The sequence below is a fragment of the Rhinopithecus roxellana genome, chromosome 10 (assembly GCF_007565055.1).
Source record: "Rhinopithecus roxellana isolate Shanxi Qingling chromosome 10, ASM756505v1, whole genome shotgun sequence".
Classification (NCBI taxonomy): domain Eukaryota; kingdom Metazoa; phylum Chordata; class Mammalia; order Primates; family Cercopithecidae; genus Rhinopithecus; species Rhinopithecus roxellana.
In genome coordinates this window covers 54,725,348-54,743,521 of record NC_044558.1, presented here as the reverse complement: position 1 = coordinate 54,743,521, position 18,174 = coordinate 54,725,348, and the positions used below count along the sequence as shown (strand labels likewise).

The 18,174-nt window shown below is 46.5% G+C and overlaps 1 protein-coding gene across 1 annotated transcript; it reads right to left on the bottom strand.

The window, feature by feature from the left end:
- Window positions 1-29: 29 nt before the first annotated feature.
- On the bottom strand, window positions 30-5,003 carry MIP (major intrinsic protein of lens fiber). Its single transcript, XM_010377784.2, has 4 exons — window positions 4,608-5,003; window positions 3,945-4,109; window positions 3,426-3,506; window positions 30-1,983 (listed from the first exon to the last, which is right to left on the bottom strand). Exons 1-4 carry the CDS (start codon window positions 4,965-4,967, stop codon window positions 1,798-1,800), a joined length of 792 nt encoding a protein of 263 aa, XP_010376086.1. The 5' UTR covers window positions 4,968-5,003; the 3' UTR covers window positions 30-1,797.
- Window positions 5,004-18,174: the final 13,171 nt, after the last annotated feature.

Below are 18,174 nucleotides of genomic sequence, written 5' to 3'. Positions count from 1 at the left end.
AGATTCGTGAAGAAGGAAGGAAAAGGGAAGCGTGTGCAGGGACTGTTTTATGTGAGGTCGATCTAAAAATCACAGCGCTATGAATTTTCTGCTGAATTATAGTAGAATCAAAGTCCGATTAGAGGTGAATTTACAAACATTCTTCCCCTTCTTCTAGTCAAGCGGACTATTCCAAGTCTTAAACAGTTAGAAAAGTTAGGTTTTATTTGGGAGGAAGTAAAGAGCTGAAGTAAAGGGAGGAATGGTCTTCTGGGGTGGGGGATGTCTGTTGTATTATAGGTATAAGTTTAAAGCTTTCAAAGTATATAAGAGGCTCATAAAAGGAAGAAAGCAACCATAAATAGTCATTGATCAGTTGAGGGTCTTTTCTGGCCTCTGCTGAGATGATCTTGCCAACAAGAAAAGATAATAGGGCTCTGCTCTGGCCCCCTGTAATCCCAGCTACTGGGGAGGCTGAAGCAGGAAGATCGCTTGAGCCCAGGATTTCTAGGCTGTAGTGTGCGATGGTCGTGCCTGTGAATATCCATTGCATTCCAACCTGGTCAACATAGTAAGACCCCCCTCTCTTAAAAAAAAAAAAAAAAGATAGGGCTCAAACGAATAATAATCTCCTGAATTATTAAGCATTTGAATAGAAGGAATCAATTTCTGGGGTATGAGGGAGTTAGAAGAGATTTCCTTCAAGATGAAAGGACAGATGACAGAGAAAAATACACAGACACAAAACAAAAGAAACACTGAACTAGTGATAAAAGCAGAAAGATGCCATTTGAGGAGTGTTTTGATTTGCTCTAAATAAATTAAAACAGAGTCAAGGCCTCTCCCCTCATGCCCCCTACTACCACCTCTGCATTTATTTGCTCCAGGAATCAGATTTCCTGTGTTGGCCTTAGGGCTTAAATACCATCTGCCAGGCAGTCACACCAGTGGATGTCAGGCTGACCAGTTAAGCTGCTTAATTTTTCTAGATTCTAGGCTTACCCAAGCCCTATTTAGGTTGGAAGCTCCTTGGCCCAGGACCTCTGAAGAGATCCATTATGCCAGAATGAACACAACCAGTCAGTGGATGTAGACAGGTTTATGTGGCTTTACAGAACAGCTCAAATCCTAGTGTTCACTTTTCTCAGAGCTACTTCCCCACCCAAGTCCCTGGGGCAAGGATCCCTGAGATAAGTAGGCTATATGTTCCCATTAACTTTCCCCCAATTCTTTGGTACACCTGCATCCTGATCTGGGGCTAATATCTCCATTTTCACCACCCACCTCCCTTGAGTCCCTTCTCCTAACCCTTGGAATGCCTTGTCTCCTCCACTTCTCTCCATCTGCCTTGTGTGAGGAGTAACTCCCTGCTTCTCTGTTCCTTCAGAAATCAAGAGCCACACACTTGACTGGCAACAGGGTAAAGGCCAGAAACTTAAGGTGTCGGTTACCCTGTACTCACCATACTGGGTCAAGGGAGGGAGGTATAGGATGGCCCCTCTTTTTGCTTCCTTAGCTCTCATTGCCCCAAAACTCAGACACAGCCACACTCATTCACATTCATATGCACAATCAGCACACAGGGCGAAGAGAGGTGGGATGGGGAGGAAGGGAAGTTCGCACCAACCAGCTCATGAATGCAACTTGAAAGATTTCACACAGCAAAAGGGGAAAAAAAAAAAAAAAAAAACACATACATAAGTTAAAAAATAAAGAAGTACATGCCCCTCCCCACAGTCTCTTTCTTCATCTAGGGGCTGACTCAACCTCTCCACGTAAACTCAGAAGCTTTCTACTCCCTCTATTCAGCTGGAGCTTCTACAGGGCCTGGGTGTTCAGTTCAACAGGTTCCCCTGTGACTTCTGGTTGTCCATTGGAGTCTTCGGGTTTGGCACCCCTGAGGACAGACAGTCTCTCAGAAATACTCTTGAGCCGGGGGAAGAGGAGGAAGTCATAGAGGAGGCTGCCCAGACCCCCTCCAATGATTGGGCCCACCCAGTACACCTGTAGGAAGAGAAAAGGAATACTCAGGCTTGGGGAGGGGACAGAGCAGCAAGGCTGCTCTTTTTCCAACCGCATTAGTGGAAAACAAGATATTGTGCACTTGATATATACAATAAACTCACCGTTTATTTTCTGATTCATCAAATTACTCCTGTATCCCACACCTTAGCATGTGTATACTCTATTTGTTGTTATCAATTTGCATTAGTTTGTATGTTGCTTTCAAAAATGTTTTATAAATTGTGTGAAATACATGTAAAATTTACCATATTAAATATTTCTGGGGCCAGGCATGGTGGCTCACGCCTGTAATCCCAGCACGTTGGGAGGCCGAGGCGGACAGATCATGAGGTCAGGAGATTGCAACCATCCTGACTAACACGGTGAAACCCCGTCTCTACTAAAAAACACAAAAAATTAGCCAGGTGTGGTGGTGGGCACCTGTAAACCCAGCTACACGTGAGGCTGAGGCAGGAGAATGGCATGAACCCAGGAGGCGGAGCTTGCAGTGAGCCGAGATTATGCCACTGCACTCCAGCCTGGGCGACAGAGCCAGACTTCGTTAAAAAATAAAAAATAAAAAATTTTGAACAGGAACAGTGGCTTACTCCTGTAATTCCAGCACTTTGGGAGGCCAAGGCAGGCGGATCACAGGTCAGGCGTTTGAGAACAGCCTCACATATAACTTTCACACATTTCTCGTAATGTCCCATTTTATAGTAAAATAAACTGAAGCACAGAGTGATTATTTGCCCATGGTCACACACAAAACCAATAATGTATTAGAACTGGGATGGAGCCGGGCGCGGTGACTCAAGCCTGTAATCCCAGCACTTTGGGAGGCCGAGACGGGCGGATCACGAGGTCAGGAGATCCAGACCATCCTGGCTAACCTGGTGAAACTCCGTCTCTACTAAAAAATACAAAAAAACTAGCCGGGCGAGGTGGCGGGTGCCTGCAGTCCCAGCTACTCGGGAGGCTGAGGCAGGAGAATGGCATAAACCCGGGAGGCAGAGCTTGCGGTGAGCTGAGATCTGGCCACTGCACTCCAGCCTGGGTGGCAGAGCGAGACTCTGTCTTAAAAAAAAAAAAAAAAAAAGAACTGGGATGGAGCTGAGGTCCATTTGTGCTCACAACACGTCCTGATCTCTGAGAGCAGAATTTATTGTGCTTGTATTTGTCTCTCTTCATACCCCCTGGTTCAGCAACCAGTGAATACTCAGTGCATGCTCCCTGACTAACCAGAGAAGGAACAATATGAGCGAGAGCCTCTCCTTCTGGCAAAATCATGATTCCTGCTCACACAGGCATGCCAAACTCTCTGACAGCCCCCTTAGCTGAGTGCTGGTACACGCAGAAGGAAAGCAGGAATCCAGCCTGGAACCTGCAGTCCACAACCATCCAGAAGGGCTCCAGGATCTTGCCCCTCTCCCTTCACTCACCCAGTGATTGGTGAAGTTCCCAGTGAGAATGGCAGGAGCAAAGGAGCGGGCAGGATTCATGCCTGCACCAGTATAATACATCTGCAAAAGAGACAGTTGTAACTCAGACACCCCCCTACTCTACCCCAGCTTCTCTCCCCACAACCCACATTGCCCCTGAGAGATGGCGTCTTGTCTCCAATCAGCAGCAAGTGGAGAGAGACAGCCTGCATGACTCTGCAGGAGTTCCCACAATGGGGTGAGGGCAACTGATGCCCTATCTGGGAACAGACTATGGATCCATAGGCAAAGCCCATGTCTAGCCATGATGCATGCATTTCTACCTTGGGGTCAAGAAGGACTAGATACAGCAGTCACAAGAGAGGGATAGAGCAGAGTTGATTCCTTTGTGCCAGTACAGAGTGCAATGGATAATGTGCATGTTTGACAGCGAAGTAGACAGGAAGAACCCTTAAAAGTTGGGAAAGGTTTAGGGGCCCCAGAATCCTTGAATGAGAAGTTGCTCTCCTTCCTGCTTACCCCAAAGAGGTGCCCCAGGGCAAGGGAGAAGCCAACGGCCAGGGCCACGGAGCCTAGTTGGCCATTCCGCCTCTCATCGTATGTGGCAAAGATGCAGAGCACGAATTGGAGTGTCAGGAAGATCTCCACTGTGGTTGCCTGGGCCACGCTCACCCCAGGGTGCAACTGCGCAAAGGAAGAAGAAGAGAGGCAGCTCATGAGGGCTGCCACAGTGTTACCTCCTCAAGACTTCCCCGGCAAGGATCTCCTTATGGCATCAGGTTCCTGGAGAGGAAGGATAATACAACCCCCTTCATAATCATTGTATTTGCATCTTAGTATCTCCTAACAATGCTCCTTCATGATGGAAATGATTGCAGCCACTTACATGGATGAGGAAACTGAGGCCTTGAAAGGTAAAATAAGTATCCTCAAGAACCTGAAAGGAGTTGGAAGGAAAGCTGAAACTCAAACTCAGGTTTCTTAATTATCAGTCCAGGGACCTATGCCTTCCTTAAAGCTCTAAACCACCTGTCAATCCTCTCCACTTTGACACACACATGCTCACACATGCACATATTGTCCCAGACCCCAGGGGAGCTGATTCACTTGCACCAGTCAGGGAGTCAGGGTAACAGAGAGTCAGGACACTAGGTTTCCCATCCCCTCTCAGCCAACCATTACCGTGTTGAGTGCTAGGTTTCCTCGGACGGCAGGCGGGGTAACGCTATACAGCACAGCAGCCCCAGCCACAGCTCCCAGGAGCTGGGCTGCCATATAGCAGAAGGCACGGAGCAGGGACATCTGGGAGCCCACAAGGAAAGCAAAAGTGACTGCAGGATTGACGTGGGCTCCACTGATGTGGCCCACAGACTGCACCAGTGTAGCCAGGGCCAAACCAAATGCCATAGCCACCTGCAGAACATGCAGGGGTCCAGGAGCCCAACGCAGTGAGGACCCCAGCCCGAAGAAGACATAGAAGAGGGTGGCAAAGAACTCAGCGAATATGGCCCTCCAAAAGGAGGCTGACCGCAGTTCCCACATGGCAGGGGGGATGGGCACAGTGCCTGGGTCCCTGCTACCCCCGTGGCCTTGTCTGGGTGGATGGTCCCCTTTATAGAGGACTCTTAATCCCTGGGAGGGGCAGACTGAGGTAGCTGGCCCAGCCCCTTAACCCCTTCACAGCTGTGAAGGGCTAAGTCCCCTCCCATACATGGTAAAGATGCTGGATTTTCCCTCCTGTCTCAACTGGGAGATGAGCCAAGAGAGCCATGGCAGTGAGGGTGGAATTGGGGTCACAGCAGGAGAAACTATGAGAAGTGGGGGTGAAGACAGTGGGACTGAAAGAGTCTGCCCTTCTATATGTGTCAAAATTGGGGTTCATAGTCCTTATTGACATCTACATTAGAATACTCTTCAGCTCTCTTTGGAAGGCCCATCAAGCTGAGCTCACTTCATGGCATTTGGGGCTGAGCTCCTGGGGACCTCAGCCTCCTCTGAGTCTGCCAGGGGTAAGGGTGGGGGTGGGGGTAAGGAGTGGGGTTCAGCAGGGAAGTTAGATAACTAAAGAGAATTCTTTAGTTCCCAGGGATTAGAAGCCTTTCTCCCATTGGCTAGTTTGGGCTGGAATCTGTGGACCCTGCAGCTCTGGGACAAAATAGTTCTGCTGTGTCTGGCTTTCTCTGAGCCCAGGTTCCCTACCCCCAGTCCATGACAGTACCTCCCTTTTCAAACTCTAGGCCTGGTTTTTTAAACCACAGGGACCAACAGAGAGAAGACACTCTCATCCCCGCATGGGCTGGGGGTGGGATTGGAGGGATAGGAATGGGAAAGGGACTCATAGTTAAACCTTAGAATCAGCTTGTATTTCATCTTTCCTAACTCACATGGTCATAGCAAGAAGTAGTGAAAGGAAGGAAACTGAGTCATGGCTATGAAGCAATGGGAAGGTCTAATGTCCTCTAATACAGCCATGATCAACACATCCTAAACCTTGATCCCTAGGGAAAGGTATGGGTGTGCTGGGATCAGATCTGGGGAAACAGCCGGTCAAGGAGAGGGAAAAGGATAATATGGGGAAGGAAAGTTTGGGGAAAGAGGTTCAGTTGTGCTCGGGCCTGGTGAGGGACTTGGGACCTAGGCGTGGGGTTGTGTGATGATGGAGAAGGTGGAATGGGACATACTGATAGGTTCTACCATCTCCACATAGTGGCAAGTCATACTGGCCACAAACTTTTCTCATAAAGCACTAGAGAACAGAAATTCGAGGTGAGGCCTGCGAATGGTGCCCAGCATGGGTCCCACCCTGTACACCTATGGGGAGAGAGAAGGAACACAGATCAGGGACTGTGCTTTCTCCTCATAATACCCAGCTTGGGGATGGACAGAAAGAGAGTTATAGTGAAGGTAGAGGGTCCATCTAACCTATCCACTGGTGGGAAGAGTTGCTGAGAACAGGCCAGAGAGCACCCAAAGGGTTTGGAGCTCTCAATCACGTAGAAGAGAAACAGTCCACCAGACATCATTGGAATCTCCTATATTCTAGAAGCCTCATCAGTCTCCTGACTTCAGGCCCCGTGACCCTCGATGCATCTCTCGCAGTAATGCTCCCAGATCCCAGTCACCACTGCTGGCCTCAGGAAGCATGCAGGGTTCATGCCGCCTCCAGAAAAAGTCCCCTGGATAGGAGAAAGAGAGAGGGTAGCACATCATGGTGTTAAGAGCAGAGACTTTGGCCACAGATACTCTGGTCCAATTAGGTGAGGATAAAAAGTGACAGAACTGGCTGGGTGTGGTGACTCACGCCTGTAATCTCAGCACTTTGGGAGGCCAAGGCGGGTGGATCACCTGAGGTCAGGAGTTCGAGACCAGCCTGACCAACATAGTGAAACCCCGTCTTTACTAAAAATATGAAAAATTAGCTGGGCATGGTGGCGGGTACCTGTAATCCCAGCTACTGGGGAGGTTGAGGCAGGAGAATCGCTTGAACCCCCGGGAGGCAGAGGTTGCGGTGAGCCGAGATGGCGCCATTGCACTCTAGCCTGGGCAACAAAAGCGAAACTCCGTCTCAAAAAAAAAAAACAAACAAACAAAACAAAACTACAGAACCAGTTACAACTGCTGGTGGGAGTATAAACTGAGATATAATTTTTTTTTTGAAACAGGGTTTCGTCCTGTCACTCATGCTGGAGTGGAGTGGTGCAATCACAGCTCATTGCATTTTCAACCTCCTGGGCTCAAGTGATCTTCCTATCCCAGCCTCCCAAATAGCTGGGACTACAGGTGTGTACCACCATGCCCAGTTAATTTTTTTTATTTTTTGTAGAGATGGGGTCTCACTCTGTTGCCTAATCTGGTCTCAAACTCCTGGGTTCAAGTGCTTCTGCCACCTCAGCCTCCCAAAGCATTGAGATTACGGGCATGAAGCACGATTCCCCACCTGAGATAATGACTTTAGGACACAGTTTAACACTTACTTATAAAGATGAACAAATTACATAATTTTTTTTTTTTTTTTTCTTTGAGACAGTCTCACTTTGTTGCCCAGGCTGGAGTGCAGTGGCGCAATCAGCTCACTGCAACCTCTGCAATTTTTATGCATCAGCCTCCCAAGTAGCTGGGACTACAGGCGCCTGCCACCATGCCCAGCTAATTTTTGTATTTTTAGTAGAAACGGGGTTTTACCATGTTGGCCATGCTGGTCTTGAACTCCTGACCTCAAGTGATCTGCCCCTCTCAGCCTCCCAAAGTGCTGGGATTACAGGTGTGAGCCACCATGCTAGGTCAAATTACATAATTTCTGATTTAGCAACACCACTTCTCACTTATATACCCAAGAGAAACTTGGGTAACACATCATGTAAATGTAATGTAATTGTTGGCTGGGGGCAGTGGCTCTCACCTATAATCCCAGCACTTTGGGAGGCTGAGACCGGCAGATCACCTGAGGTCAGGAGTTGGAGACCAGCCTGGACAACATGGTGAAACCCCATCTCTACTAAAAATACAATAATTAGTCGGGCATGGTGGTGAGTGCCTGTAATCCCAGTTACTCATGAGGCTGAGACAGGAGAATTGCTTGAACCCAGGAGGTAGAGGTTGCAGTGAGCCAAGATCGTGCCACTGCACTCCAGCTGGGTGACAAGAGTGAAACTGTCTCAAAAATAAAATAAAATAAAAGTAATTGTCAAGGTTCTAGTTTTTCTTTTGGGTGGATGGTTAGAAATGATGCTTAATCATTATTAAAAACAAATAAGTGGGAGCCATATATAGGCCAATGAGGAGAGGATATCATGAACAACAAAATATTCTGTGTACCCCAAATTAATTAAAAACAGCAGTTACAACAATATATGCTTTACCACTTTCTATTTGGGCAAGTTATCCCTGCTATATATAGGTTCCAGGTGGGCAGGAACCATGTCTAATTTTTCGCCAGTGCAAACCTGGTGCTTAACACACAGAAGGCAGTAAATAAATATTTGTTGAATAGATTAGATTAGCATAAGCTTGCTCTTTCTTTCTTTCTTTCTTTCTTTCTTTCTTTCTTTCTTTGGGATCTTGTTTTTGGTGGGTGTTGTGGGTTTGGGGAAATCTATTTACTCTTTCTTTCTTCTGTTTCCTTCTTTTCCTTTCTTTCTTTTTATGTTCCTTCTTTCTTCTCTCTTTCTTTCTTTTCTTTCTTCTTTCTCTATCCTTTCTTTCTCTTTCTTTCATTTCTTTCTTTCTGTCTTTCTTTCTTTTCTTCTTTCTTTATTTCCTTCCTTCCTTCCTTCCTTCCCTTCCTTCCTTCCTTCCTTCCTTCCTTTTCCTCATTCCTTCCTTCATTCCTTCCTTCTTTCTTTCTTTCTTCTTCCTTTCTTTCTTTCTTTCTTTCTTCTTTCTTTCTATCTTCTCCTTCCCTCCCTCCCCTCCCTCCCTCCCTCCCTCCCTTCCTTCTCTCTCTCTCTCTCTCTCTCTCACTCTGGAGTGCAGTGGTGCCATCTCAGCTCACTGCAGCCTCCATCTCCTGGGTTCAAGCCTCCCAAGTAGCCGGGATTACAGGTGCATAGCACCACAACTGGCTAATTTTTGTATTTTTAGTAGAGATAGGGTTTCACCACATTGACCAGGCTGATCTCAAACTCCTGGCCTCGAGTGATCCACCTGCCACAGCCTCCTAAAGTGCTGGGATTACAAGCCTGAGTCGCTGCACCTGGCCAGAGTAGCATAAGCTTTCTGAGTCTCAGTTTCCTCTGTATCAAATAAGATAATGTAGGTAAAGAGCCTAGTACAGTGTCTGGCACAGAATAAAGCACTTAAAAACAGGAGGTACCTGCACCTGTAGTCCCAGCAAAACAGGAGGCTGAGGTAGGAGGATCGCTTGAGCTCAGGAGTTAGAGACCAGCCTGGGCAATATGGCGAAACCCCTCCTGTACAAAAAATACAAAAATTAGCTGGGCACAGTGGCACACGCCTGTAGTCCCAGTTATTGGGGAGGCTGAGGTGGGAGGATGACTTGGGCCTGGAGGTAGAGGTTGCAGTGAACTGAGATGGCACCACTGCATTCCAGCCTTGGCGACAGTCAGGCCCTGTCTCAAAAAAAAAAAAAAAAAAAAAAAAAAAAAAAATTGAAAATTTGGCTGGGTGTGGTGGCTTACACCTGTAATCCCAGCACTTTGGGAAGCTGAGGTGGGCAGATCATCTGAGGTTGGGAATTCGAGACCAGCCTGGCCAACATGGCAAAACCCCATCTCTACTAAAAATACACAAAAAAATTAGCCGGGTGTCATGGTGTACACCTGTCATCCCAGTTACTTGGGAGGCTGAGGCAGGAGAATCACTTGAACCCAGGAAGTGGAGGCTGTGGTGAGCTGAGATCACACCACTGCACTCCAGCCTGGGCGACAGAGTGAGACTCTGTCTAAAAAAAACCCACAAAATTTAAATTTAAAAAATGTAAGGCCGAGATGGGCGGATCACGAGGTCAGGAGATCGAGACCATCCTGGCTAACACGGTGAAACCCCGTCTCTACTAAAAAAAATACAAAAAACTAGCCGGGCGAGGTGGCGGGCGCCTGTAGTCCCAGCTACTCGGGAGGCTGAGGCAGGAGAATGGCATAAACCGGGAGGCGGAGCTTGCAGTGAGCTGAGATCCAGCCGCTGCACTCCAGCCTGGGCGACAGAGCAAGACTCTGTCTCAAAAATAAATAAATAAATAAATAAATAAATAAATAAATAAATAAATAAATAATTTAAAAAGTAAACAGAAGCCACTCAGTGGGATTTTATTAATAGGAACAGGTAATCCCTAACCACCAATCCTGTAGTCTCTTATAATAAGAGACAGAACAGCAAAGGGCAGTTAATTCAATCTCTTGTAGATGACAAATAAAATGGCTAGGTTTCCTTATCTGCAGCTACCATCCTCTTGCCTTTATTCTTCATCAAATGTTGACAAGAACTCCATGGAGAACTAAACCTCGGCCCATTTCCTTTCACATCAGTCTCCCCACTTAGCTAAATGCCAGCCTCTTTCAAACCCAACTAGAGATGAACTCTCAAAAGCTTACTTGAGTTTTTGCATAGATATACATACAATTAGTATGCTTATTGTTTTCTACTAGCTTAGCCTTTTATTTTTATTTTTTTTTTACAGACGTAGTCTCACTGTGTTGCCCAGGCTGGAGTGCAGTGGTACGATCACAGCTCATTGCAGTCTTAAACTTCTGGGCTCATGTGATCCTCCCACCTAAGCCTCCTGAGTAGCTGGGACTACAGGCATGTGCCACTGCACCCAGCTTATTTTTTGTAGAGATGAGGTGTTACTATGTTACCCAGGTTGGTCCCAAACTCCTACCGATCCTACCGCCTCAGCCTCCCAAAGTGCTAGGATTACAAGCATGAGCCATAGAACCTGGACTTTTTTTTTTTTTTTTTTTTTGAGACAGGGTCTTGCTCTGTCTCAAAAAAGGAGAGACTCCAAGCTGGAGTGTGGTGGCGCAATCTCCCAGGCTCAAACAATCCTCCCACCACCTAAGCCTCCCAAATAGCTGGGACTACAGGCATGCACCATCACACCTAGCTAATGTTAGTATTTTTTGTAGAGATGGAGTTTTGCGGTGTTGCCCAGGCTTATCTTGAACTCCTGGGCTCAAGCAATCTGGCTGCCCTGGCCTCACAAAGTGCTGGGATTACAGGCGTGAGGCACCTCACCCAGCCTTTTTAAACAAAACAACAACAAAAAACAAAAACAGTCCAGGCACAACGGCTCACGCCTGTAATCCCAGCACTTTGGGAGGCCGAGGCAGGCGGGATCACGAGGTCAGGAGATCGAGACCATCCTGGCTAACACGGTGAAACCCTGTCTCTACTAAAAATACAAAAAATTAGCCAGGTGTGGTGGCAGGCGCCTGTAGTCCCAGCTACTTGGGAGGCTGAGGCAGGAATATGGTGTGAACCCGGGAGGTGGAGCTTGCAGTGAGCTGAGATTGCACTATTGCACTCCAGCCTGGGTGACAAAGCGAGACTCCGTCTCAAAAACAAAAAACAGAAAACAAAAAAAGTCTGTGTCTCCCTTCAGAAGTGGGATGCACCTGTAGTCTTAGTTACTTGGGAGGCTGAGGCGGGGATCTGTGATGGTGCCACTGCACTCCAGCCTGGGCAACAGAGTGAGACCCTGTCTCAAAACAACAACACAAAATAACCAGGCCTCAGCCTGGTTCACTGAGCCTGTGGAGGTTGAGGCTGCAGTGGGCCATAATTGCGCTACTGCTCTCCAGCCTGGACCACAAAGTGAGACTCTGTCTTAAAATACAAAACAAAACAAAAACAAAAACAAAAACAAAAACAAAAGAAAAAAAATCTGCAAAGGAAGGTGACTTTGGAGAATTGCCTAGGAGTAAGGGGATTTCTGGGGTGTAACCCTCCTGGTTGATGCCAGGACACACTCCAATTCATCTTCATCTTTTTTTCTGGTTCACTTGTTCCCCCCGTAGCTATTATTCTACTTCATTCTCGTATTTGGAGTTCTTTGCAGGGGTTGCAAAATGTTTTTAGCTATATATTCTCCACTTTTCTGCTGGCCTTAAGTATGCAAATGTTTTTGACAACAGGAACTATGAAAATGTAGAAAGAATGTGTAAAATAACAAATCTGAGTAATTACAAAGTTATTATCTTAATGACTCCAGTAGTAATCACCCTGAATTCTCATTTATCTCTACACTTAACTGAGTTATCTCTTGATTACTAATCATCAGTCTTTCAAACTTTAGGACAGTGACAGTGATCCTAGCTTACTCCCCACTTCAATAAGGAAGGTTCCATTGCTCAGTCCCAGAGAGTGCTATACAACCATAATGGGTTGCAAGTGGGTCTATATAGCTTAGGAAATCTGCAGGCAGAGCTATTTTTCTTGCTCTGTTCCTCCACAGTGGGTCCCATGTGGTTATCATAGTCACCTCTAAGGATGTCCAGGACTGACTCATCATCTTACTGCAGCTACTCACTAGCCAGCCCATATTATCAGGACCTGAAGAATACATCAGGTTTGAGTTCCATAAACAATCTACGCTGGACAGGCGTGGTGGCTCATTCCTGTAACCTCAACACTTCAGGAGGCCAAGGCAGGAGGATTACCTTGTCAGGAGTTCAAGATCAGCTTGGGCAACATAGCAAGACCCTGTCTCTATAAGAAATTTTTTAAAATTAGAGGGATTGGTGGCACGTGCCTATAGTCTTAGCTACTCAGGAGGCTGAGGTGGAAGGATCACTTCAGTCCAGGAATTCAAGTCTACAATGAGCTATGATTATGTCACTGCATTCCAGCCTGGGTGACGGAGTAAGACTCTGTTTCTTTAAAAGAAAACAAAATAGTATTTTATTGCCTATCTGGCCAGGTTGTAAAAATATAAACAAATGTAAATATATAAATAAATTATATATATGAAAATAAATAAATAAAATGTAAAAGGAAAATTAGCTAGTCATGGTGACTCATGCCTGTAATCCCAGCAGTTTGGGAGGCCAAGGCAGGAGGATGACCTGAGGCCAGGAGTTCAAGAATGCACTTACCTTATGGCACCACTGCACTTCAGCCTTGGCAACAGAGGGAGACTCTGTTCAAAACAATAAATAAAGGCCAGGCGCAGGGGTTCACGCCTGTAATCCTAGCACTCTGGGAGGCCGAGGCGGGTGGATCACTTGAGGTCAGGAGTTTGAGACCAGCCTGGCCAATATGATGAAGCCTGTCTCTACTAAAAATACAAAAATTAGCTGGGCATGGTGGTATATGCCTGTAGTCCCAGCTACTTGGGAGGCTGAGGCAGGAGAATGACTTGAAGCTGGGAGGCAGAGGTTGCAGTGAGCTGAGATCATGCCATTGCACTCCAGCCTGGGTGATATAACAAGACTACATCTCAAAAAAAAGGAAAAAAGAAAGAAAGAAAAAAGAAGTAAATAAAATAAAAATAATAAAAACAAAATAAAATAAATAAAAATAAATGAGCTAGGTGCAGCAGCACATGCCTGTAGTCCCTGCTATTTGGGAGCCTGAGGTTAAGGATTGCTTGAGCCCAGGAATTTAAATCCAGCCTGGACAATGTAGCCAGACCCTGTCTCTTAAAAAAAAAATCAAAGTATAAATGAATTGATGTGTGAATCACATATAAACATAATTTGTTATTATCACATATTGAACATCCTCTCTAGTGATTTCATTGTAGATGAATGGAGATGCAGTCCTCAGGGACTAGGTGACTATCCATCTCTGCTTCCACCATACAGAATCTCTATCCCAGCCCCATACTCAGAATGCCAGGTCAGCATGTAACCCCACTCCATTGTGTGGACAGTTTCAGCAGGACAAAGGCCCCAGCATAGCACAAGCCAGCCCAGCAGCCCCTTTGGCTAGCTCCTGAGGCCCTCCCTACCCCCGCCCTTCTCTCTCTTTCTCTGGTTTTGCTTTGCTGACTGCTGACTACTGGCAAAGTCCAGAACAATCACCAAGCACTGAGTGCATCATCTTTCTCCCAACCGTAGTTAAGGGATCCAATTAGCACTTGGATCAGGCCAGGGCTCCCACGAGTTAGAAATGGGATAATCCAAGAAATCAAGTAATAAAGAGATTAGCCCACCCTTGCCTCCTCCTTTCTTTTCCGAGGAAGTCAGATACAGCTTCAAGCCAGGCAGACCAATGCTCACTGACCAATGGGTCAGGTTGTATTCTAAGCATTTTATATTTATCTCATGTATTGGTATTTTTTAGGGTTATGCCTTCAGTTTATTCCCTACTTACTCTATACCCTCTCTTTGGATGACCTCATCTACATCTACATCCACCTCATCCTTGAGATGTATATCCATATATCTACAGAACATTTCGCCTGGTTGTCTCACAGACACCTCAATTTAGCCTGTCTAAAACTTCACTGATTATCTTCTCATCCAAGCATGCTTCTCCTTCTGCATTCCCTTATTAACTCAGAAAGTCAGAAACTTATGAATCAGCTTTGACACCTTCTCTCATCCTCTCACTTCCATCTAATGTCACCAAAGCTCCAAGAATTCTACCTCTTAGTTAACTGAGTCCGCACCACATTTCACCTGAGAACTCTAGCGGTCTTAGACCCTGTTTGTCCCTGTTTCTAGTCTTGTTCCTTCCAATTCATTCTCCATATTGCTGCCAGCTTCATCTTTATATGGTAGCTGTAATTTGTAACTTCTCTGTGTTCCCTTCAACAGCTCCTGAATGCCTGAAAGACAGTGTAAACTCCTTCTCATGGCATATAAGCCACTTCATCATCCAGCCTCAACTTTTCCAACTGCTTTCCTTGTCTCCCCAACATGAGACTTTGGCAATATTGTGTTCCTTGTGGTTCCTTCTAATACTTTGTTCTAAATTTCATAACCCAGTGCTTTAGTCTAAGCTGTTCCTGTTGCCTCAATGTCTTTCCCGTTTTGTGTTAAATGAAATTCTATCATATTCTAATTATTTTGCATTAAAGTTAAGAATTATAGGCCAGGTGTGGTCAGCACTTTGGGAGGCTGAGGTGGGCGGATCACTGGAGGCCAGGAGTTCGAGACCAGCCTGGGCAACATGGCAAAACCCTGTCTCTACTAAAAATACAAAAAATTAGCCAGATGTGGTGGTGCACATCTGTGATCCCAACTACTTGGACGACTGAGGCAGGAGAACTGCTTGAACCTAGGAGGCGGAGTTTGCAGTGAGCTGAACTGTACTCCAGCCTGGGTGACAGAGTGAGAATCTGTTTCAAAAAAAAGAAAGACTTATAATTACAATGAGCAACGAGGCAGGTAAATCATCTGAATGAGAAAGGTAAGTTTATCAAATGAATGGTCAGCCTGTAAAAGTGAAATAATATGAGAGATGACAAGCAAGGCTATTCCCTGAATAAGGGATAAAGTAATGGATGTGTCTTAAGTGACAGTGTGAGGGATGTGTAGTGATTGTTTCAGCTCTCACAGGAACCAAAGGGGAAATCCTACAGAAACACAATCCTGGAACCTTCTCATTACTACCAAAATGCCAAGTATTGACAGAGCAGGACTTTGCTGAAGGAAATCTCTCCCCACGTTCTGTTCCTAGGCTTAAAACGAAACCCGGCTCTCTTCTCACATTATTTAGCTGACTGAAAAGTCTGGGCCATGCTGACTCCTGGTGGAGACAATGGGCCACTGCACTCCAAACTGGTGGCGAGGCCGGGCGCGGCGGTTCACCTCTGTAATCCCAGCACTTTGGGAGGCCGAGATGGGCGGATTGCTTGAGGACAGGGGTCCAAGACCAGCCCGGCCAAAATGGTGAAACCCTGTCTGTATTAAAAATACAAAAAATTAGCCAGGCGTGATGGTGCATGCCTGTAGTTCCAGCTACTCAGGAGGCTGAGGCAGGAGAATCGCTTGAACCCAGGTGGCGGAGGTTGCAGTGAGTTGAGATCACACCACCGCACTGCAGCCTGGGCGACAGAGCCAGACTCTGTCTCAAAAGAAAAAAAAAAAAAAAAACTGGTGGAGAGAAAGCCACTGCACTCCAAAAAATGTGGGAACAAAACATTATTATTATTATTTTTTTTTCAGACAGGGTCTTGCTTTGTTGCCCAGGTTCACTGTAGCCTCAACTTCCTGGGCTCAAGCAATCCTCGTGCCTCAGCTTCCCAATTAGCTGGGACTACAGGTGTGTGCTACCATACCTGGCTAATTCTAAAATTTATTTTGTAGAGATAGGGTCTCCCTATGTTGCCCAGGCTGGTCTCGAACTCCTGGGCTCAAGTGATCCTCTCACCTCAGCCTCCCAAAATGCTGGGATTACAGGCATGAGCTACCATGCCCAACCACCCTCTACTTTTATACTCATTTGTTTTGTTTTTTTTTTTTTTTTTTTTTTGAGACGGAGTCTCGCTCTGTCGCCCAGGCTGGAGTGCAGTGGCCGGATCTCAGCTCACTGCAAGCTCCGCCTCCCGGGTTTACACCATTCTCCTGCCTCAGCCTCCCCAGTAGCTGGGACTACAGGCGCCCGCCACCTCGCCCGGCTAGTTTTTTGTATTTTTTAGTAGAGACGGGGTTTCACCGTGTTAGCCAGGATGGTCTCGATCTTCTGACCTCGTGATCCGCCCGTCTCGGCCTCCCAAAGTGCTGGGATTACAGGCTTGAGCCACCGCGCCCGGCCACTCATTTGTTTTAATGAGCACATATTCTGTGCTAAAGGGAACACTAAGGCCCTGGGGCACAGAGAATACAGTATTTAATCACCTTTCTTAAGAATTCACAGTCTAATGGGTGATATAGTTTCTCTCAGCAGCACTGGGGAGAATGGAGACCAGTTAGAAGGCTGATGCAGTTGATGGTGGGGGGCTGGGTAGGAGTAGGGGGAATGTGATAGGGATTCAGTGACAATCAGTTATGTGAGAGGAGACAGACAAGTCAAGGACTCCATGGTTTCTGGGCAACTGGCTGAATATGGGTTGCAATTCATGAGATTCCCTCACTTGCTTAACCATTTCTGCTTTTCAAGCCATAGCTATGGCTTTTGGGAAGTCTCTTCCCACCTTTCCATATACTAAATCAGAGGCTTCACCTTTGTTTCCTTTGCATCCTGTATGACTTCAATCATGGCACCTAGTGAATCATACTGCAATGGCCTTGTGAACCCTTGAAGAAATCATGTTTTGTGAAAATGAACAAAGAAGGTAGGGAGCAGTCATATCACGTAAAGCCTTGTGACCATGCAAGGGAATTTGAGGCAGGCACCTTAAAGGATTTAAGCAGGGAGGTGGCATGTCTGACTGTAATGCCAACATTGAATTAGAAGCAGATAAATAGAAGCTGACAGATCAGCTTAGAAGCTACTCACATTTCTACATTGAAATGAGAAAGCCTTGGCCGGGCGTGGTAGCTCATGCCTGTAATCCCAGAACTTTGAGAGGCAGAGGCAGGTGGATTATCTGAGGTCAGGAGTTTGAGAAAAGCCTGGCCAACATGGCAAAAACCTGTCTCTATTAAAAATACAAAATTAGCCGGGCATGGTGGTGGGCGCCTGTAGTCCCAACTACTTGGGAGGCTGAGGCAAGAGAATCACTTGAACCTGGGCAGTGGAGGTTACAGTGCACTGAGATTATGCCACTGCACTCCAGCCTGGGCGACAGAGCGAGACTCCGTCTCAGTGAAAAAAAAAAAAAAAGAAAAGAAATAAGAAAGGCTTAAGGTCGAGGATGACAGTGGCCTGAACTAGGGCCATGTCCACGATTCAAGGCAGTTAGAATTCTGGGAGAGGAGGAAGAATTTTTGGTTAATTATTTAGGCTTTTAAGTATCTAGGCCAGAGGCCAGGTGTGGTGGCTCACACCTGTAATCCCAGCACTTTGGGAGGGTGAGGTGGGTGGATCAGGAGTCTGAGACCAGACTGGCCAACATGGTGAAACCCTGTCTCTATTAAAAATACAAAAATTAGGCCAGGCGCAGTGGCTCACGCCTGTAATCCCAGCACTTTGGGAGGCTGAGGTGGGTGGGTCACCTGAGGTCAGGAGTTCAAGACCAGCCTGACCAATATGGTGAAACCCTGTCTCTGCTAAAAATACAAAAATTAGCCAGATGTAGTGGCATGTGCCTATAGTCCCAGGTACTCAGGAGGCTGAGACAAGAGAATTCCTTGTACCTGGGAGGCAGAGGTTACAGTGAGCCAAGGTCGTACCACTGCACTCCAGCCTGGGCAACAGAGTGAGACTCAGTCTCAAAAAACAACAACAACAACAACAACAA